The sequence below is a fragment of the Nerophis lumbriciformis genome, linkage group LG13, assembly GCF_033978685.3.
Source record: "Nerophis lumbriciformis linkage group LG13, RoL_Nlum_v2.1, whole genome shotgun sequence".
Taxonomy (NCBI): domain Eukaryota; kingdom Metazoa; phylum Chordata; class Actinopteri; order Syngnathiformes; family Syngnathidae; genus Nerophis; species Nerophis lumbriciformis.
In genome coordinates this window covers 14,640,421-14,663,629 of record NC_084560.2, presented here as the reverse complement: position 1 = coordinate 14,663,629, position 23,209 = coordinate 14,640,421, and the positions used below count along the sequence as shown (strand labels likewise).

At 39.2% G+C, this 23,209-nt stretch overlaps 1 protein-coding gene across 6 annotated transcripts in view; it reads right to left on the bottom strand.

Annotated features, from left to right (window-relative positions):
* The window catches only part of myo3b (myosin IIIB), a 304,160-nt gene that overhangs the window by 262,389 nt on the left and 18,562 nt on the right, over positions 1 to 23,209 (bottom strand). For all 6 annotated transcript variants that reach the window (XR_009816499.2, XM_061971641.2, XM_061971640.2 and 3 more), the window contains one exon: positions 909 to 974. Coding sequence is in view for 5 of the 6 variants with exons in the window: in XM_061971641.2 (XP_061827625.1) it covers positions 909 to 974 (66 nt within the window). In the remaining variant the exon portion in view is untranslated. The remainder of the gene's footprint in view (positions 1 to 908; positions 975 to 23,209) is intronic.

Here is a 23,209-nt window from a genome sequence, read left to right as displayed (position 1 = left end):
CAATAAAATATGCTATTGTAATGTCCATCAATAGAATATACACTCATTGGCGATAATTACACTTCCATCCATTTTTGTTATTCTGCTGGTCTCAAATAGGGCCAAAGGTGAGCTTGAGTCTATCCCAGCTGACTTACTACAAGAGTTGTGGTACACCCTGGACTGGTCACAAGCACACATACCAGGGCACATATACCGTCTTTTTCGGACTATAAGTCGCAGTTTTTTTCATAGTTTGGCCGGGGGTGCGACTTATACTCAGGAGCGACTTATGTGTGAAATTATTAACACATTAGCGTAAAATATCAAATAATATTATTTAGCTCATTTACGTAAGAGACGAGACATATAAGATTTCATGGGATTCAGCGATTAGGAGTGACAGATTGTTTGGTAAACATATAGCATGTTCTATATGTTATAGTTATTTGAATGACTCTTACCATAATATGTTACGTTAACATACCAGGCACGTTCTCAGTCGGTTATTTATGCGTCATATAACGTACACTTATTCAGCCCGTTGTTCACTATTCTTTATTTATTTTAAATTGCCTTTCAAATGTCTATTGGTGTTGGGTTTTATCAAATACATTTCCCCAACAAATGCGACTTATAGTCCAGTGCGACTTATATGTTTTTTTTCCTTCTTTATTATGCATTTTCGGCCGGTGCGACTTATACTCCGAAAAATACGGTAAACAAACCACCATTTAATTTCAATTTAAAGTCACCCATTGACCTAACATGCATATTTTACATTAGATTAGCAGTACATAACTCAATCACTGCATTCATTCATTCACTTACAAGTTCACTATGTTTAGTGATGATCAACTTCAAGGCATCCAAATCTGAGGTGGGTGAATAATCATTGATCTACGATGTGCAATCTTTTTGACACTTACTGGCCAATGAAATGACTGAAACTTCTGCACCACTGCTCCGGACTTCTCAGTGTCGGGGAAGGATTTCTGAAAGAGAATCACAAGAAAAAACAAAAGCAATCAGCATCTTCCTCAGTCTGGTTTAAAAAGTGCTTTCAAAGGACATGACAGCAGTTAGCTGACAAATGATAGCTGGCACACGCTCAGAGGGAGTTTTTGGGAAGACTTGGTCGCTGTCCAGGTCTGTAAGTGACTCGGTCTGTACTTGGCAGTCGGCATCTGTGACTGGGAGCTCAAAGTTATGAGAGAGAGGAGAGCTCCTTGCCTCTGTCAGCAGCACTCATGCAGGCCATCTATAACCAGGCTTCAAGTGGTCTCATGACAGGGAGAGCACAAATCTTATATGACAAAAATGGTGAGGCAACATCAGGGAAAATACTCTAACTTTCTGATGTGCTTTTAAAATGCAATGGCAATAATAAGAAGGTCCTGGGTTCAATCCTGGGCTCAGGATCTTTCTGTGTGGAGTTTGCATGTTCTCCCCGTGACTGTGTGGGTTCCCTCCGGGTACTCTGGCTTCCTCCCACCTCCAAAGACATGCACCTGGGGATAGGCCCCTCCCACCCCCAAAGACATGCACCTGGGGATAGGCCCCTCCCACCTCCAAAGACATGCACCTGGGGATAGGTTGATTGGCAACACTAAATGTTCCCTAGTGTGTAAATGTGAGTGTGAATGTTGTCTATCTGTGTTGGCCCGGCGATGAGGTGGCGACTTGTCCAGGGTGTACCCCGCCTTCCGCCCGAATGCAGATGGGATAGCCTCCAGCAACCCCCGCGACCCCAGAAGGGACAAGCGGTAGAAATGGATGGATGGATGGATGGATGGATGTACTGACAAGGGGCGCCCAAAGTGCGACCCCGGGGCACTTTTGACATATTCCAAAAATAAAGACATTATTATTAATGATATACAGTATATTACAGTCCCTCAAGAGGTTGTGATTGTTGCAGCCTAAAATGCCTGACATTATAGGCACACAAACGCACATGTGTATGTACATATATATATATATATATATATATATATATGTCTTAATAAGGTTATCCAAAAAATAGTGCTCGATACCGTAGTAGAGCGCAATATATGTATGTGTGGGAAAAAAAATCACAAGACTACTTCATCTCTACAGGCCTGTTTCATGAGGGGTTCCCTCAATCATCTGATGATTGAGGGAACCCCTCATGAAACAGGCCTGTAGAGATGAAGTAGTCTTGTGATTTTTTTTCACACACATACATATATATATATATATATATATATATATATATACACATACACATATGTGTATACATACATACATATACATATATATATACACATATACATATATATAAATACACACACATACTGTGTACCGGTATATATAGTCGAGGTCTCTGTGGTTTATCCGTTATACAGTGCTCAATACCGAGGTAGAGCGGTATATATATATATATATATATATATATATATATATATATATATATATATATATATATATATTATACATATATATATATATATATATATATATATATACATACACACACATACTGTGTATATTTATATAAGCCTGCAAAACAGGCTTGTAGGGATGAAATAGTCTGTGTTTTTTCCTGACCTAACGTATATGTGTATGTATGTATGTATATATATATATATATATATATATATATATATATATATATATATACATACACACATTATACATATGTTATTTATGTACATATACATAATATACAGTATATACATTTTATGTACATACAGTTCTAAAATATGTGTACTTATATAGATATTGAATATATGTATAATGACTGCAGCTGGGATAGGCTCCAGGCCCCCGCGACAGAAAATGGATGGATAGATGGATGAAGCTAATTAAGCATCTAAATAAATTTAATGAAATAATCACTACACTATGGCAAACATGTTCAGGTTAAAAGGTTTTACAATGTGCGTTAAAACTTTTTACACCTGCATACTCCAGTTCACGGACCCGCACACAATTGTACATTGCACACCCATCTTAGGGAACTCCTTCCCAAAAAAACACTATTAAAATGATGACAAGTCATGTACAGTAGAGTGTTTTAATTCTGCAATTGAATTGAAATTTTGTTGAAAAAAGCAACACACTTTTCTCACCATAGTGCCATATTTAGGACCATATGGGGCAATATTTAAGTTACCTCTATTTACCTTAGTTCCAATGTTCAATCACCTCTCATGTTATTCTCCAACAACGCTATGAAATTGTCATTATACAGGAATAAACATTGTTCCTAAACAAATCTCAGGGGGCACAATCACACTCATTTTGGGAGCATGCTTGGCAACAAAATCTGTCGTTTTCCCAGCTCAGTGTGATAAAGGATTGAGGCATACAATCCTTTCCAAAGTGCAAATCAAAGACTGCAAAGTGACTGCTTCAATGGAACCTCTAATGTGAGCCTGAAGACATGCTCTCGCCTTGATATGCTACCACACATTACTTTGCCAATGTAGAAACACACACAGTGATGATAACACTCTCAAGCGTGATTATTGTGCTGGAAAAATTCATGCACTTTTCTTTTTTTTTTTTGCTTGCAGTATTGGAGGCTTGTAATGTAAACACAAATGGCTTATTCAAATCACAGGCTGGGCAGAGCTCATACTGTCAGGATGTTCCTCGGAATGGATTGAAGAGAAATCAGGGGTGTCAACCGCACTTCACAGCTGGCATTAAGCCGCCGAGAAAGACAAAAATGAGGCCAAAGAAATATTTGAGTGCAATACTCAGTATGCAGCATTGGTAATCCTCTATATCCCACAGAACGTTATATCTCCTGTGCTACTAAGTAACTGTTGCATTTATTTCAGCTGTAAATGTCCCCTACCTATTTGGAAAACAGGTGAGGTAATCATTTACATATATATTAATATTTGTAGTTTGCAGAACTTCATCCCAACGTTTATTGCGCTGCCATTTTTGGTGCACAAATGACTCAAATATAATATAAAATCCACAGGAATTTTACATAAACCCCTGATAAACTCAAATATACTGTACTTACATGCATACATACACTCATACATACATTTGACATACATACAAACGTACGTAAATACAAACTTATATTCAGACATACATACGTACATTCATACATATATACGCACAAACATACACACACAGTACCACATGCACATTCACTGTACATACAACCCCCGTTTCCATATGAGTTGGGAAATTGTGTTAGATGTAAATAGAAACGGAATACAATGATTTGCAAATCATTTTCAACCCATATTCAGTTGAATATGCTACAAAGACAACATATTTGATGTTCAAACTGATAAACTTTTTTTTTTGCAAATAATCATTAACTTTAGAATTTGATGCCAGCAACACATGACAAAGAAGTTGGGAAAGGTGGAAATAAATACTGATAAAGTTGAGGAATGCTCTTCAAACACTTATTTGGAACATCCCACAGGTGAACAGGCAAATTGGGAACAGGTGGGTGCCATGATTGGGTATAAAAGTAGATTCCATGAAATGCTCAGTCATTCACAAACAAGGATGGGGCAAGGGTCACCACTTTGTCAACAAATGCGTGAGCAAATTGTTGAACAGTTTAAGAAAAACCTTTCTCAACCAGCTATTGCAAGGAATTTAGGGATTTCACCATCTACGGTCCGTAATATCATCAAAGGGTTCAGAGAATCTGGGGAAATCACTGCACGTAAGCAGCTAAGCCCGTGACCTTCGATCCCTCAGGCTGTACTGCATCAACAAGCGACATCAGTGTGTAAAGGATATCACCACATGGGCTCAGAAACACTTCAGAAACCCACTGTCAGTAACTACGGTTGGTCGCGACATCTGTAAGTGCAAGTTAAAACTCTCCTATGCAAGGCGAAAACCGTTTATCAACAACACCCAGAGACACCGTCGGCTTCGCTGGGCCTGATCTCATCTAAGATGTACTGATACAAAGTGGAAAAGTGTTCTGTGGTCTGACGAGTCCACATTTCAAATTGTTTTTGGAAACTGTGGACGTCGTGTCCTCCGGACCAAAGAGGAAAAGAACCATCCTGACTGTTATAGGCGCAAAGTGTAAAAGGCAGCATCTGTGATGGTATGGGGGTGTATTAGTGCCCAAGACATGGGTAACTTACACATCTGTGAAGGCGCCCTTAATGCTGAAAGGTACGTGTTACATCAACGTGGCTTCATAGTAAAAGAGTGCGGGTACTAGACTGGCCTGCCTGTAGTCCAGACCTGTCTCCCATTGAAAATGTGTGGCGCATTATGAAGCCTAAAATACCACAATGGAGACCCCGGACTGTTGAACAACTTAAGCTGTACATCAAGAAAGAATGGGAAAGAATTCCACCTGAGAAGCTTAAAAAATGTGTCTCCTCAGTTCCCAAACGTTTACTGAGTATTGTTAAAAGGAAAGGCCATGTAACACAGTGGTGAACATGCCCTTTTCCAACTACTTTGGCACATGTTGCAGTCATGAAATTCTAAGTTTATTATTATTTGCAAAAAAAAATTAAGTTTATGAGTTTGAACATCAAATATCTTGTCTTTGTAGTGCATTCAATTGAATATGGGTTGAAAATGATTTGCAAATCATTGTATTCCGTTTATATTTACATCTAACACAATTTCCCAACTCATATGGAAACGGGGTTTGTACAAACATACATACATACATACACATGCATATACAGACATACACTCATGCATACAATCATGCTTCATCAAACATATATTAATGGTGTTCCCCCAGGGTAAACCGGGTTGAAACACGACACACTGCTAAAGCTTAACCTATTTTTGTAAAAGGTTAATATAGTTCGCTCCTCTTTGTTACAAAATTCATTACATTTAATCCAATCCAATCCACTTTATTTATATAGCACATTTAAACAACAAAATGTTTCCAAAGTGCTGCACAACAATATTAAACACAATTAAAAACAATATAAAATAAATGTGATTAAAAACAATTTCAAAGGGTAAAACCAATTAAAACAGTAAATAGAAAGCAAAAAGCAAAATTTTAAAAACACAGAGGACAACAGAGGACCACACAACTCACGTAGTGTTAAAAGCCAGAGAATAAAAATGGGTCTTAAGACGAGACTTAAAACACTCCACTGTGGGAGCAGTTCGAACATGGAGGGGCAGAGTGTTCCAGAGCTTAGGGCCGACCACAGAGAAGGCCCTGTCTCCCCTGGTTTTAAGTCTCGTCTTGGACACCACGAGCTGGAGCTGGCTCTCGGACCTCAGAGCGCGCGCAGGATTGTAAGTTTGGATGAGGTCCGAGATATACTGAGGTGCCAGTCCATGTAAAGCTTTAAAAACAAACAGCAAGGTTTTAAAATCAATTCTAAAATGAACAGGGAGCCAGTGCAAACTCTCAAGGATTGGGGTTATATGCTGGCGTCTCCTGGCCCCTGTTAAAAGTCGTGCTGCCGCATTCTGGACTAACTGCAACCGGGAGAGAGCTTTTTATTATATATACTATTTATGTATTGTTACATTTGAAGCAATTGTAATTTTGATAATAGAGGTAATTATTATCATTCATGATGATCAATATTGTTATTTCTATTGGTATTTTATTGTTCTATAATAATCATTGTCATTTTTGTGTTATTAATATCTACTTCACTAACTGGTTCTTTATAACTTTTGGTATTATATTTTTATAGATTGTATTTGCTGATGTAGTTCTCTTGTGGTTTTTGTTGTTGTTGTTGTCTCTCTGTCTTGTCCCCGCAATTTTACGTAAACATACGTAATTCTAAGTTCATGATTATTTGCCCAAAAAAATGAAGTTTCTCAGTGTGAACATAAAATATCTTGTCTTTGCAGTTGAAAAGAATTTCCAAATCATTGTATTCTCTTTTTATTTACCATTTACACAACGTGACAACTTCACTGCTTTTGGCTTTTGTAGATTTTATTTCTCTCCTTTATTATTTGATTCTGCCTTAAAGGATGCACACACAGTTAATTATGTAGCTATTGTGGTCCAGGACCCAACAATTAAACACAACCTTGGACACCTTTGCCTCTAAAACTTTACACATCACACACACACACACACACACACACACACACACACACACACACACACACACACACACACACACACACACACACACACACACACACACACACACACACACACACACCTACACACAGGCAGTTTGATGATGCATGTACAATGTGAGGCAGTGCACCGGAGAGAAAATTGACTGGAAATATTAACCTTCTATGGACTGGACTCTCACACTATTCTGTTAGATCCACTATGGACTGGACTCTCACTATTATGTTAGATCCACTATGGACTAGACTCTCACTATTACGTTAGATCCACTATGGACTTGACTCTCAAAATATTATGCTAGATCCCCTATGGACTGGACTCTCACAATATTATGTTAGATCCACTATGGACTGGACTCTCACACTATTATGTTAGATCCACTATGGACTGGACTCTTACACTATTAACTAGATCCACTATGGACTGGACTCTCACACTATTATGTTGGATCCACTATGGACTGGACTCTCACACTATTATGCTAGATCCACTATGGACTGGACTCTCACACTATTATGTTAGATCCACTATGGACTGGACTCTCACAATATTATGCTAGATCCACGATGGATTGGACTCTCACACTATTATGTTAGATCCACTATGGACTGGACTCTCACAATATTATGCTAGATCCACTATGGACTGGGCTCTCACAATATTATGCTATATCCACTATGGACTGGACTCTCACAATATTATGTTAGATCCACTATGGACTGGACTCTCACACTATTATGTTAGATCCACTATGGACTGGACTCTCACACAATTATGTTAGATCCACTATGGACTGGACTCTCACACTATTATGTTAGATCCACTATGGACTGGACTCTCACACTATTATGTTAGATCCACTATGGACTAGACTCTCACACTATTATGTTAGATCCACTATGGACTGGACTCTCACAATATTATGCTAGATCCACTATGGACTGGACTCTCACACTATTATGTTAAATCCACTATGGACTGGACTCTCACTATTATGTTAGATCCACTATGGACTAGACTCTCACAATATTATGCTAGATCCACTAAGGACTGGACTCTCACACTATTATGTTAGATCCACTATGGACTGGACTCTCACTATTATGTTAGATCCACTATGGACTGGACTCTCACGCTATTATGTTAGATCCACTATGGACTGGACTCTCACACTATTCTTTTAGATCCACTATGGACTGGACTCTCACTATTATGTTAGATCCACTATGGACTAGACTCTCACAATATTATGCTAGATCCACTATGGACTGGACTCTCACAATATTATGTTAGATCCACTATGGACTGGACTCTCACACTACTATGTTAGATCCACTATGGACTGGACTCTCACACTATTATATTAGATCCACTATGGACTAGACTCACACTATTAACTAGAACCACTATGGACTGGACTCTCACACTATTATGTTAGATCCACTATGGACTGGACTCTCACACTATTATGTTAGATCCACTATGGACTGGACTCTCACACTATTATGCTAGATCCACTATTGACTGGACTCTCACACTATTATGTTAGATCCACTATGGACTGGACTCTCACACTATTAACTAGATCCACTATGGACTGGACTCTCACACTATTATGTTAGATCCACTATGGACTGGACTCTCACACTATTATGCTAGATCCACTATGGACTGGACTCTCACACTATTATGTTAGATCCACTATGGACTGGACCCTCACACTATTATGTTAAATCCACTATGGACTGGGCTCTCACACTATAATGTTAGATCCACTATGGACTGTACTCTCACACTATTATGTTAGATCCACTATGGACTGGACTCTCACAATATTATGCTAGATCCACTATGGACTGGACTCTCACGCTATTATGCTAGATCCACTATGGACTGGACTCTCACAATATTATGTTAGATCCACTATGGACTGGACTCTCACTATTATGTTAGATCCACTATGGACTAGACTCTCACAATATTATGCTATATCCACTATGGACTGGACTCTCAAAATATTATGTTAGATCCTCTATGGACTGGACTCTCACACTATTATGTTAGATCCACTATGGACTGGACTCTCACTATTATGCTAGATCCACTATGGACTAGACTCTCACACTATTATGTTAGATCCACTATGGACTGGACTCTCACACTATTATGTTAGATCCACTATGGACTGGACTCTCACACTATTATGTTAAATCCACTATGGACTGGACTCTCACACTATTATGTTAGATCCACTATGGACTGGACTCTCATACTATTATGTTACAAACGTTTGTAGATCCAGTATGGACTGGACTCTCACAATATTATGTTAGATCCACTCGACGTCCATTGCACCGGTCGCCCTGGGGGGAGGAGAGACCGGTGCAATGTGATTTAGGGCTATATAAATAAACATTGATTGATTGATTGACATCTATCTGTGCACAAACTGCCACAATGCAACCATAAGAATGTCATACAAAATGTGTGTGTTACTCGACTCAGTCATCACTGTGTCATGTGATAACTCTGGGTTGGAGCAGGAGGAATAGGGTTGGGAAGTAAAATATTGCAAATATCAGCATATTGGTTAGTTGTTTTTATACTGTATATCAGGGATATTCAACTAAATTGTCTTGTGGGCCACAGTTCCAGGAAGCTACGGACTCTCCTTTTACTATTCGTCTTAATTTGTATATTCCGGAGAACATGCGTCCTCTACAGTAGACATTTGTCTATGGTTTATTTATTTTGTCAGAGTTACAGGTGCACTCTGTTGTTTTTAAGGATCTTCTGCTAAAAAGCCAGTTGAAAAACATCTCAATGACAGCACTCTCGTGTTTTTAAGACTCTTTAAGTCTCTCACAAGTTCTTTGAAAGTGAACTCGCGGGCCACCAGTTGAATAGCCCAAATGATGAAAAAGAGAGGACCTAAAGAGGAACCCCTGACGAACACTACTATATAAATGTCACTAAAAAGTTGAAACATCACTACTGACTGCATCTGAAGTGAAGAAGCTACAGCAACACTTTTGTTACATCAATCACATTCTGAAAAACAATTGTAACTGCCAAAAAGGGGAGGACTTCAAAGGGTGCCTTGAGGGAGGCTTCAGTTATGTACAAAACCCAAAAGCAGGGAAGTTGACACGTTGTGTCAATCGTTAATAGAAACAGAATACATCCAGCCATTTTCTACCGCTTGTCCCATTTGGGTTGCGGGGGGTGCTGGAGCCTATCTCAGCTGCATTCGGGCGGAAGGCAGTGTACACCCTGGACAAGTCGCCACCTCTTCAACAAGGCCAACACAGATAGACAGACAACATTCACACTCACATTCACACACTAGGGACCATTTAGTGTTGCCAATCAACCTATCCCCAGGTGCATGTCTTTGGTAGGTGGGAAGGGCCTATCCCCAGGTGCATGTCTTTGGAGGTGGGAAGAAGCCGGAGTACCCGAACATGCAAACTTCACACAGAAAGATCCTGAGCCCAGGATCGAACCCAGGAGCTTCGTATTGTGAGGCGCACGCACTAATTTGCAAATCCTTCTCAACTTATATTCAATTGAATAGACTGCAAAGACAATATATTTAATGTTCACACTGAGAAACTTCATTTTTGTGCAATTAATCATGAACTTAGAATTTAATGGCAGCAACACATTGCAAAAAAGGCATTTTTACCACTGTGTTACATGGCCTTTCCTTTTAACAACACTCAGCAAAAGTTTGGGAACTGAGGAGACACATTTTTGAAGTGGAATTATTTCCCATTCTTGCTTGATGTACAGCTTAAGTTGTTCAACAGTCTCCCTTCTGATATTTTAGCCTTCACACATTTTCAATGGGAGACAGGTCTGCACTACAGGCAGGCCAGTCTAGTACCCGCACTCTTTTACTATGAAGCCACGCTGTTGTAACACGTGGCTTGGCATTGTCTTGCTGAAATAAGCAGGGGCATCCATGATAATGTTGCTTGGATGGCAACATATGTTGCTCCAAAAGCTGTATGTACCTTTCAGCATTAATGGTGCCTTAACAGATGTATAAATTACCCATGCCTTGGGCACTAATCCACCCCCATACCATCACATATGCTGCCTTTTACACTTTGTTCTTTTCCTCTTTGTTTCTGGGTGTTGTTGATAAATGGCTTTGGCTTTGCATGGTATAGTATTAACTTGCACTTACAGATGTAGAGACCAACTGTAGTTACTGACAGTGGTTTTCTGAAGTGTTTACTGAGCTCATGTGGTGATATCCTTTACACACTGATGTCACCTTTTGATGCAGTACCGCCTTAGGGATCGAAGGTCCGTAATATCATGGCTTACGTGCAGTGATTTCTCCAGTTTCTCTGAGCCTTTTGATGATATCACGGACTGCTTTTTTTTTTTTAACTCCATCACTGATTTCTGCTCACTGCAAACCTTTTGAGAGCCAACAAACATATTAGAGCATCACTTACTGTACAAGTTCTGTTATTAGGATGCCGACTGCTAGGATGTTCATATGTTCCTATTTAGATGAAGAATGACTCATAATCCTTGCAAAGAAAAGGGAGGTAGAGCTAAGCATCTTTTTGTGTTGTTCTCACTATTTCCAGGTCTAAATTAGCTGTCAAAGTGTACCAACTTGTCTAAATACGTATTTGTCCTTCTACTATTCAGGTGAGAGGCATGATTTATGATCTACAATAAAGTTTGACAAGCAAGGAAACGAGGAAGCAGCTGATCAGTCGATGTCAACATTGGCACACATGCTAGTGATCACCAGTGTTGGGTTAATTACTGAAAACCAGTAACTAGTTACAGTTACTAGTTACTTTATTTAAAAAGTAACTCAGTTACTTACACCAAAAAGTAATGCGTTACTTTGTTTTCCTTTTTTTTAAAGGCTCCCATTAATGCCCTTTTAGCCTTCATGTCAGTACTGTTATTGCACTGGAGAATAATACAATCTGTTGATCAACTTGACATGCATTTGCATCACTGAACTCAGAAAGCAATGTGGTCTACATACAACACACAAAGACAAAGATGTGTTTCAAAGGGCCAATTTATTTCAGGCCAGAACAAATTGACAAAACTATTTTAAATAGCTGCAACATAATGGCACTTTAACTTTAACTTTAAGTAGATAGGTTCTTTGATCCAAGACACAACTGACATTTAACTAAAATGTTATTTTCTTTGTGCTCGACAAAATAAAAGTATTGAGAATGTCTCCATGTTAAGAAACTCGACTTCTGGCTTCGCCATGATGTCTTGTTACTTGTTATGAGAGTAGTGTATGTGTGTGTGTGTGTGTGTGTGTGGCCCTTTAAGACATGACAGCATGTGAGGTGAGCAGTGTTGGGACTAACGCGTTACAAAGTAACATGATGCCTTACTGCGTTATTTTACGTTATTTTTTTATGTAGTATCGGCTAGAAACTGAGGATCTGAGTGTGTTTTATTCCAGCGAAGCAGAGACGTGCTTCTGATTCTTCCTCTGCGCTCTCTGTGTGTGCGTGTGACTGTGTGTCTGAGTGTGGGAAAGGGAGGGGAGGGGAGGGGAGGGGGGTGCGCAATACAACCGTTGGCCAACAAAAAAGTAACCACAGAACACTATACGCCTATACGGTATAGTGTTCTGTGGTTACTTTTTGGTTGGCCAAGCGGACGTGACGACAGGCTGTCCCCACTCAGATCCGCACAGACCGGGAGGGGGCGTGCCTTAAGTCCGGCTGGAAATCGGCAGAAATTTGGAGAATGGTTGTCCCAGGGAGAGGCAGTGAAATTCGGGAGGGTTAGCAAGTATGAGATATTCTCACTTCTTTTCTTTTGTCGAGCACAAAGAAAAGAACATTTTAGTTAAATGTAAGTTGTGTCTTGGATCAAAGATCCCGTCTACTGCCCAAAACAACAATTCAAATCTGCCTGGTTAGGCTCTGTGTATGTCACGTGTGCCTTCCTTAGGTGAAGCCAGCTTTACAGCTATGTTGTTGATTGATTGATTGATTGATTGATTGATTGAAACTTTTATTAGTAGATTGCACAGTACAGTACATATTCCGTACAATTGACCACTAAATGGTAACACCCAAATAAGTTTTTTAACTTGTTTAAGTCGGGGTCCAGATACAGATATATACTATCAAATATATACTAACATCATAATACAGTCATCACACAAGATAATCATCAGGGTATATACATTGAATTATTTACATTATTTACAATCCGGGGTGTGGGATATGGAGGGGGGGGGGGTTAGGTTTGGTTGGTATCAACACTTCAGTCATCAACAATTGCATCATCAGAGAAATGGACATTGAAACAGTGTAGGACTGACTTGGTAGGATATGTACAGCAAGTAGTGGACACAGAGAGAGAGATCAGAAAGTATAAGAAAAAGTGTCTACATTTGATTATTTACAATCCGAAGAGGTATTATGTGGAAGGGAGGGTGTTAGTTTAGGGTTGTAGTTGCCTGGAGGTGTTCTTTTAGTGCGGTTTTGAAGGAGGATAGAGATGCCCTTTCTTTTACACCTGTTGGGAGTGCATTCCATATTGAAGTGGCATAGAAAGAGAATGAGTTAAGACCTTTATTAGTTCGGAATCTGGGTTTAACGTGGTTAGTGTTAGTGTTAGTGTTACTATGCTGTTTGTTACTTATGTATGTTATGTTGCAGCTATTTAAAATAGTTTTGTCAATTTGTTCTGGCCTGAAATAAATTGGCCCTTTGAAACATATCTTTGTCTTTGTGTGTTGTATGTAGAGCACTTTGCTTAGCAGAGTTCAGTGATGCAAATGTATGTCAAGTTGATCAACAGATTGTATTATTCTCCAGTGCAATAACAGTACTAAAATGAAGGCTAAAAGGGCATTAATGGGAGCTTTAAAAAAAAAAAGTAGAAGAAGTAACTAAATAGTTACTTTTCACAGTAACGCATTACTTTTTGGTGTAAGTAACTTAGTAACTGAGTTACTTTTGAAATAAAGTAACTAGTAACTGTAACTAGTTACTGTTTTTCAGTAACTAACCCAACACTGGAGGTGAGTGACGTAAGTGAGTGAGTGGGCGAGAGAGGTGAGGGAACGGCGACAGTGAGTGCGTGCAGGTGCTCTAGCTTGGTGGATGGCTGCGTCCAATAAAGTCACAAAGTTGCAACAAACCACCGGCCTCGTCATTCGCCCTCAGCTGTAAAGACCCACTTCCGGGTAAAGTGAAGGTTGCTAGCCCCGAAGTACATAGGCCCTGGAGGAACGTCTCCCCTGTACCCCCGCCGCCCCCACCCACACAAAGCACGCCTTCTATTTTCCTTGTGACACAAAAGGACGACACCGCAGCGCTTCAATAAAACACACTCAGATCTTCTGTTTCTAGCCGATACTACATAAAAAATAATGTAAAATAACGCAGTAACGCATCATGTAGTAACGGTAACTGGGTTACTGAATATAAAAAAACAATGCGTTAGATTACTAGTTACCGCAAAAACTAACGGCGTTACAGTAACGCGTTACTTTGTAATGCGTTAGTCCCAACACTGGTGATCACAGCGTTGCTAAAAAGACTTTGTCTGCATTAGCACTTTTAATAACAATATCACTAATACTTGCTTAATATTCAAATCACGAAAGGTAAATAGAGTATTGTTGGCGCTTTTTGAATGGTTATTTATTGGATTTTATGGGCGGAATAGAGGACTTCCCATTGGCTCCGTTGTAAGCAGACTTGTATTTAAGTGTATTTAAGAGTCAAAATGCATTAAAAAAAATCCATCTGTCGTCATGATTGTGATCGATAGACACAATTCCAAAAAAAGAGCAGCTTAATCACAAAGTATAAATACTAACCACATTCCTGCCACTCAATCAAAAGCAAATGTTCAGCAAAGCCTGGCTTGGCATGTATTTTCTAGTAATATTTTAGGATCTATGTCCCGTCAATGAAGACTGTGACAGTGGATGAACATGACAAAGAAGCACATTAACGCCCGCAACTGTAAAACACAACAATGATGGGAATTCTTCGGCCATGTTTTAATACTTATAAAACCAGGACTGCACTGCCCAAGGACATAGCTTCAGAGAAGGCACCTCTGGTAACAGCTTGTAAAACATTGAATAGGGAAAAATAGATCAAGTTTACAATTATTAAAAGCTGTAAAGACGTGTTCCTCTGAGTTTGTCATAAATCACCTGCAGCTTCCTCTAAGGTGGAACACATTTTCCTATTTAGAAAGTCGTTCACACAGAGTCATCATTTACACCCGATTTCTGTGCGATTTCGTCTGCTGTGACGCAGTGACGGCAAAATATATTTGAGATAAATGACATGTTAACGGAATCATTTCACGGTTCAAGGTGTTGGCTGTGATTTACAACGCAGCCGTCGCTGCGCAGCCGCTATTTCCCTGCAAAATGGCAAATCTATCTATTCTGCTTCAAAAAGAGAAGGAGAAATATAAGCATATTTGCCACATTTTATTTAAGTCCTGGAACTCTGAACTAATGTTTTTACTTGTTCAACTTGCAACTCCATCCATCCATCCATTTCCTACCGCTTATTCCCTTTGGGGTCGCGGGGGGCGCTGGAGCCTACTCGTTTGTTATAAATGGTAATTGGGTTATACTTGTATAGCGCTGTTCTACCTTCAAGGTACTCAAAGCGCTTTGACGCTATTTCCACATTCACCCATTCACTCACACATTCACACACTGATGGCAGGAGCTGCCATGCAAGGCCCTAACCACCACCCATCAGGAGCAAGGGTGAAGTGTCTTGCTCAAGGACACAACGGACGTGACGAGGTTGGTAGAAGGTGGGGATTGAACCAGGAACCCTCAGGTTGCTGGCACGGCCACTGTCCCAACGCCGCCACGCCGTCTACTGTCGTTGTCGTGGTTTTAATTCAATTAATCCTTTATGGTTTTATGATAAATAAAGTTGATTTGATTTGATTTGATTTGATAGGCAGTAGGGTTGTACGGTATACCAGTACTAGTAAAGTACCGCAATACTAATGAATCATAAACGGTACTATACCTCCTCTAAAAAGTACTGGTTCCGCCCCTTTTTTTCTTTTTTTTTAATTAACAGGCATGACGGCGTGCCGTTGTCACGTCGTGACATTGGTGGTTTTACGAGCGGAGGAGCATGTTCGGCGTACTTACCGAACGGAGTACTTACAAGCAGTCACAGTGTGTAGACAGAAAAGGGAGAATGGACGCATTTTGGTGTAAAAACTAAAGATAAATGTGAAGTTATAACACTGAAACGCAGTTCTACAAGAGTGAAGTGAAGTGAATTATGTTTATATAGCGCTTTTCTCTAGTGACTCAAAGCGCTTTACATTGTGAAACCCAATATCGAAGTTACATTTTTAAACCAGTGTGGGTGGCATTGGGAGCAGGTGGGTAAAGTGTCTTGCCCAAGGACACAACGGCAGTGACTAGGTTGGCAGAAGCGGGGATCGAACCTGGAACCCTCAAGTTGCTGGCACGGCCACTCTACCAACCGAGCTATACTATACTAAAAGAGGTGCTTTAAGACATGGCTAACTAGTTCAGTTCAGTTTCAGTTTTATGTGGAACATGCATATGATACAATGTAATGCATCACATATTTACAGTTGTTTCATTACAGCACGTCCAAAAAGGAGTAGGAAGAAGCTGAGCTTATTTAATCCTAGCCCTTTTCATACCATAGCAATTTTATCCAATTGACTTGTTCTCTGTACCAGATAAATAAATAGTATACCATAGTAATTACATAAATATTAAATACATTAATAATCTTTATCTCAAAAAAAAAGAAAAAAAAAAAGGGTTCAATATGTTCATCATAATTCTTGTTCTGTGTACTTTGTGAACACTTGTAGTTTGAACAGTCTCTTCAACTGAATCATATTGCTGCTTTGTTGGATTTCTTTGGTCAATCCATTCCATAATTTAATTCCACACAAGGATATGCTGACGTTCTAAAGTGTTGTATGTGCAATTTGTGCCTACAAATGTTTTAAATTACATTTTTATCTAAGATTGTATATTTCTCCTCTTCAGTTGAGCATAATTGTTGTACATTCTTGGCTAGCAGGTTATAGTTTGCTTTGTACATCATTTTAGATGTTTGCAAATGCACCAAATCGTTGAATTTCAATATTTGTGATTCAATAAATAAAGTGTTTGTATGTTCTCTATATCCAACATGATGTATTATTATAACTGATCTCTTTTGTAACACCGTTAGTGAATGAAGCACACATTTGTAGTTATTTCCCCATATTTCTACACAATAACTCAGATATGTAACACTAGTGAGCAGTAGAGAATATGAAGTGTTTTTTTGGTCTCGAACATATTTTGCTTTATTCATTATTGACATGTTTTTGCTACTTTATGTTGTATATTTTTTACATGAGGTTTCCAATTCATTTTATCTAATAATATTAAACCCAAAAATGTGTTTTTATTTTACCCTTTCAATGTCTACTCCGTCTATTTCAGTGGTTCTTAACCTTGTTGGAGGTACCGAACCCCACCGGTCTCATTTGCGCATTCACCGAACCCTTCTTTAGTGAAAAATAAAATGTTAGTTTTTTCAAATTCAAGACAAAGTTACCGGTATATGTTTTTGGTAACACCTTAGTATGGGGAACATATTCTAAGTAACAAAGACTTAATTTAGAGTTATTTGGACACTAGGGGAACATATTCTAAGTAACAAAGACTTAATTTAGAGTTATTTGGACACTAGGGGGACATATTCTAAGTAACAAAGACTTAATTTAGAGTTATTTGGACAATAGGGGAACATATTCTAAGTAACAAAGACTTAATTTAGTGTTATTTGGACACTAGAGGAACATATTCTAAGTAATAAGGACTTAATTTAGAGTTATTTGGTTAGGGTTAGGGTCAGGGTTAGAGGGTTAGGGTTATAATAAGGCCATGCCGAATAAGGCATTAATAAGTACTTAATAATGACTAGTTAAGAGCCAATATGTTACTAATTTGCATGTTAATAAGCAACTAATTAATGGGGAATATGTTCCCCATACTAAAGTGTTACCATGTTTTTTTACTGGTGCATAAAATGAACCGTGCATGAACATCACCCTGTTCAAACAACAAAACCAACACAGTGCATAAACTCACAACAAATGACACACCTGCAAATCAGTCTGACTTCTGCTGTTGCCGTATCCGTAATACGCCGATAGGGAGAAGTTTGTATTTACACGATGAGTCGGGTGTGTCTTGACCTTCGCCGAACCCCTGAGGCCGACTCACCGAACCCCTAGGGTTCGATCAAACCCAGGTTAAGAACCACTGGTATATTTGTATTTGTGTTTGACTTTCCCTTATCCTGTTACCAACTTGTATTATTTTAATCTTACTGAGATTCAAAGATGGTCTGTTTTTTTCGAACCATCATTTGTTGATATCTTCTGTTATTTGTATTATCTTCTGTGTGTTCTCTCCTGAACAAAACACAGTTGTATCATCTGCAAATAATACTCATTTTAAGTTCTTTGTAACTTTACAAATGTCATTTATATAGAGGTTGAACAATTTTGGTCCCAGTATTGATCCCTGAGGTACGCCACAAGATATTTTCAGCTCTGTGGAAATGTGTTCCCCTATCTTCACGTATTGCTTCCTGTTGGTTAAGTAGCTTCTTACCAGTTCAAAAACAACCCTCTGATTCCATATATTTCTAATTTGTTTATTAATATAAAATGATTAATTCTGTCAAATGCTTTTGTTAAATCCATAAACACTGCAGCAGCACAATTGTTGCTATCTCTTGCATTGGTGATCGCTTCTGTTATTTACATTAATGCCATTGATGTTGAAACGTTGGCTATGTATTCGTATTGGTTGTCTGTGAGTGTTTCCTTGTTATTTATGAATTTGTCTAATTTTAGGAAATGGTGGAAGTAGAGAAACAGGTCTGTAATTTGAAAACTGGTGTTTGTCTCTAGTCTTATAAAATCAGTACGACTTTTGCTATTTTCATTTGATCTGGGAATTTGTCTGTTTGAAATGATAGGTTGCTGATATATGTTAAATGTTCTGGAATCTTTTAAGTAATATTTTTTATTGTTTTCATATCAATTTCAATACAATCAGTTGAGGTCTTGGATTTACTTTTTTTCACAATATTGATTATTTCCTCTTTTGTCACTCCGTCCAGGAACAGAGTTGGGGTTTCTATCTATGGTGTCATTCAAGTCCTCAACTGATTTGGTCCAATGTTCACAAAGTACTTATTGAGGCTTTCAACTACTTTCAACTATTAATCATATTATTATAAGCGCTAACAAAGAAGCTATTTATAGCGGCGACGTGATCACTACTGTGTGTCCTTATGATTACATCATCCAGTGGTCTGCTGCTTCCTCGCTTCCCTTCCCCTTGGAAGTTTATTGTAGATCATAAATCATGCCTCCCACCTGGACAGTTATTATGAACGTGCCCGTCACTACATTACATATATACTTAAAGTGTGTATATAAAACCTTAAAGGCCTAATGAAACCCACTACTACCGACCACGCAGTCTGATAGTTTATATATCAATGATGAAATCTTAACATTGCAATACGGCCGGGTTAGCTTACTAAAGTGCAATTTTAAATTTCGCGCGAAATATCCTGCTGAAAACGTCTCGGTATGATGACGTCAGCGCGTGACGTCACGGATTGTAGAGGACATTTTGGGACAGCATGGTGGCCAGCTATTAAGTCGTCTGTTTTCATCGCAAAATTCCACAGTATTCTGGACATCTGTGTTGGTGAATCTTTTGCAATTTGTTCAATGAACAATGGAGACAGCAAAGAAGAAAGCTGTAGGTGGGAAGCGGTGTATTGCGGCCGACTGCAGCAACACAAACACAGCCGGTGTTTCATTGTTTACATTCCTGAAAGATGACAGTCAAGCTTTACCATTGGCCTGTGGAGAACTGGGACAACAGAGACTCTTACCAGCAGGACTTTGAGTTGGATGCGCAGACGCGGTACCGTGAGTACGCATGTAGCTGCGGCTTCCAAACATTTGATCGCTTGCCCGTACCTGCGTGCCGCTATGAGCATGTCACGTACGTAACTTTGGGGACTTTGGGGAAATATATGTGCTGTATGAACTTTGGGGAGATGAACGGTACTTTGGGCTGTGGGACTGAGTGTGTTGTGCAGGTGTTTGAGTTGTATTGGCGGGTTATATGGACGGGAGGGGGGAGGTGTTTGTTATCCGGGATTAATTTGTGGCATATTAAATATAAGCCTGGTTGTGTTGTGGCTAATAGAGTATATATATGTCTTGTGTTTATTTACTGTTTTAGTCATTCCCAGCTGAATATCAGGTCCCACCCGCCTCTTACGGCATCTTCCCTATCTGAATCGCTCCCACTGCCCTCTAGTCCTTCACTCTCCCTTTCCTCATCCACAAATCTTTCATCCTCGCTCAAATTAATGGGGAAATCGCCACTTTCTCGGTCCGAATCGCTCTCGCTGCTGGTGGCCATGATTGTAAACAATGTGCAGATGTGAGGAGCTCCACAACCGGTGACGTCACGCGCATATTGTCTGCTACTTCCGGTACAGACAAGGCTTTTTTATCAGCGACCAAAAGTTGCGAACTTTATCGTCGATGTTCTCTACTAAATCCTTTCAGCAAAAATATGGCACTATCGTGAAATGATCAAGTATGACACATAGAATGGACCTGCTATCCCTGTTTAAATAAGAAAATGGCATTTCAGTAGGCCTTTAAAGGAGATGTTTGGATGTTTTTTAAGGGCTTTATAGGCAAAATAGAGCGGATCCCATAAGCCCTATTAAAGCGGACTTTTGAGCGCATATAGTTAGAATTAGGGATGTCCATCGGCCAAAAAATGCTTTAAAATGTAATATCGAAAATTATCGGTATCGGTTTCAAAATTATCGGTACTGGTTTCAAAAAGTAAAATTTATGACTTTTTAAAACGCCGCTGTGTACACGGACGCAGAAGTACAGAGTGCCAATAAACCTTAAAGGCACTGCTTTTGCGTGCCGGCCCAATCACATAATATCTACGGCTTTTCATACACATGCCATGCATACTTGGTCAACAGCCATCCAGGTCACACTGAGGGTGGCCGTATAAACAACTTTATCACTTTTACAAATATGCGCCACACTGTGAACCCACACCAAACAAGAATGACAAACACATTTCGGGAGAACGTCCACACTGTAACACAACATAAACACAACAGAACAAATACCCAGAACCCCTACAATATACGCTACAATATACACCCCCCCCGCTACCCCCTAACCCCCCGCCCACCTCCACCTCCTCATGCTCTCTCAGGGAGAGCATGTCCCAAATTCCAAGCTGCTGTTTTGAGGCATGTTAAAAAAAAAAATGCACTTTGTGACTTCAATAATAAATATGGCAGTGCCATGTTGGCATTTTTTTCCATAACTTGAGTTGATTTATTTTGGAAAACCTTGTTACTTTGTTTAATGCATCCAGCGGGGCATCACAACAAAATTAGGCATAATAATGTGGTAATTCCACGACTGTATATATCGGTATCGGTTGATATCGGTATCGGTAATTAAGAGTTGGACAATATCGGAATATCGGCAAAAAAGCCATTATCGGACATCTCTAGTTAGAATGCATTAAAACATAAAATACATCCGTCGTCATGTCTTTCATAATGATTAAGAAGGACAGGCAAAACATTTTTTAAAAGTGCAGTTCACCTTTTAGTAAACGTAACATAGTAAATGTAGCCCACCTCTGCGGATGACCATGATACTTCAAATGCAACCACAGCCATCTTGTGCAGTTAATAAAAATTAAATCAGGTGGTTACCTACAGCCATAGCAGTTATGTTATGTTTTTTGACCCTGCACTAATTAGAAGTGTTATTGAATTTTGTAGATCAAGAAATTAAAAAAAAAAACAGATACATGCCTTTCATTAAATAGTGTTATGCTGATTTTTTGGGGGGGAAATGTTTTTCTTATATTTCATACCTTTTGTATTCAAATTGGACCTAATATATTATATCTGGGGTGGAGCAAATTAACTCTAAAATTGTTCATTCATCATTGATCAGAGTGAAAACATGTGCCATGTAAGATGAAAGACATTACCACCACCTACAGGTCCAAAGTGTTGTAGCTTGACAGAGTTAAGGCTTTATTGATTGCTGTTGAAAAGTGCCGACTTTCTTAATCCAGCGGGGTTGGGACTGCATCACGACAACACAAAGGAGGTGACATTCTCCTCCCCATGTGAGTAAAGCTAATAACCAATGCAAATAGCCATTTGACCAGCACCTCGCCACCTAGCGAGGTAGGGGGTTATAGTTGCGTGATTGTGTTGGTAAGAAAAGGTCAACTGTGTGTAGCATCTAGCTCAGACCTGGGCAAATTAAGGCCCGGGGGCCACATGCGGCCCGTTAAGCTTTTCAATCTGGCCCGCCGTACATTCCCAAATCATTTTTTTAGATGTTTAAGATGTAAAGTGTAGCTGCCATTATGATGTGCAGTGATGTTTTCTAATGACCGTAAGTCTTCAACTATACTAAGTTTTTCAAAGCTTGGAATCTGTGCTTATGGATGATATACCAGTTACATTGGTCATTTAATTAGTTACTATGGTCATCTAATTAGTTACTATCATCTACGTCACAGCAGCTCAGACGAGGCACCAAGCAGTGTGGGCGGGAAGCGTTTCCACAGACGCGGAGGGAGATTTTCACAACAAAGTTCTAAAGCTTAGTGATATATCAGATATATCAGATTGTAGGTGGGTTTATTTTGTACCCTTCGCATTCATATTAAACTGTTGGTTGCATTTTTGTTGCGTTTCACTTGATTGTAAAATATGTCGATCAAAAGGGGGTGTGACGTTCATATTTTGTCAATATTCAGTGTTTTATCGTTCATAGAAACATGTAAAATTCCATTACGTTTTTCAAGACGGTCTGTCATAATGTTTTTAGCATTCAAGCAGACATTATTGTGAGGTTTTTTATTAGTGTCCCTAAAAATAAATATACCGGCCCCCAGACACAATTTTTTCTCTAAATGTGGCCCCCAAGTCAAAATAATTGCCCAGGCCTGATCTAGCTCCTATGTGTCAAAATCAAGAATGAATGATCTAT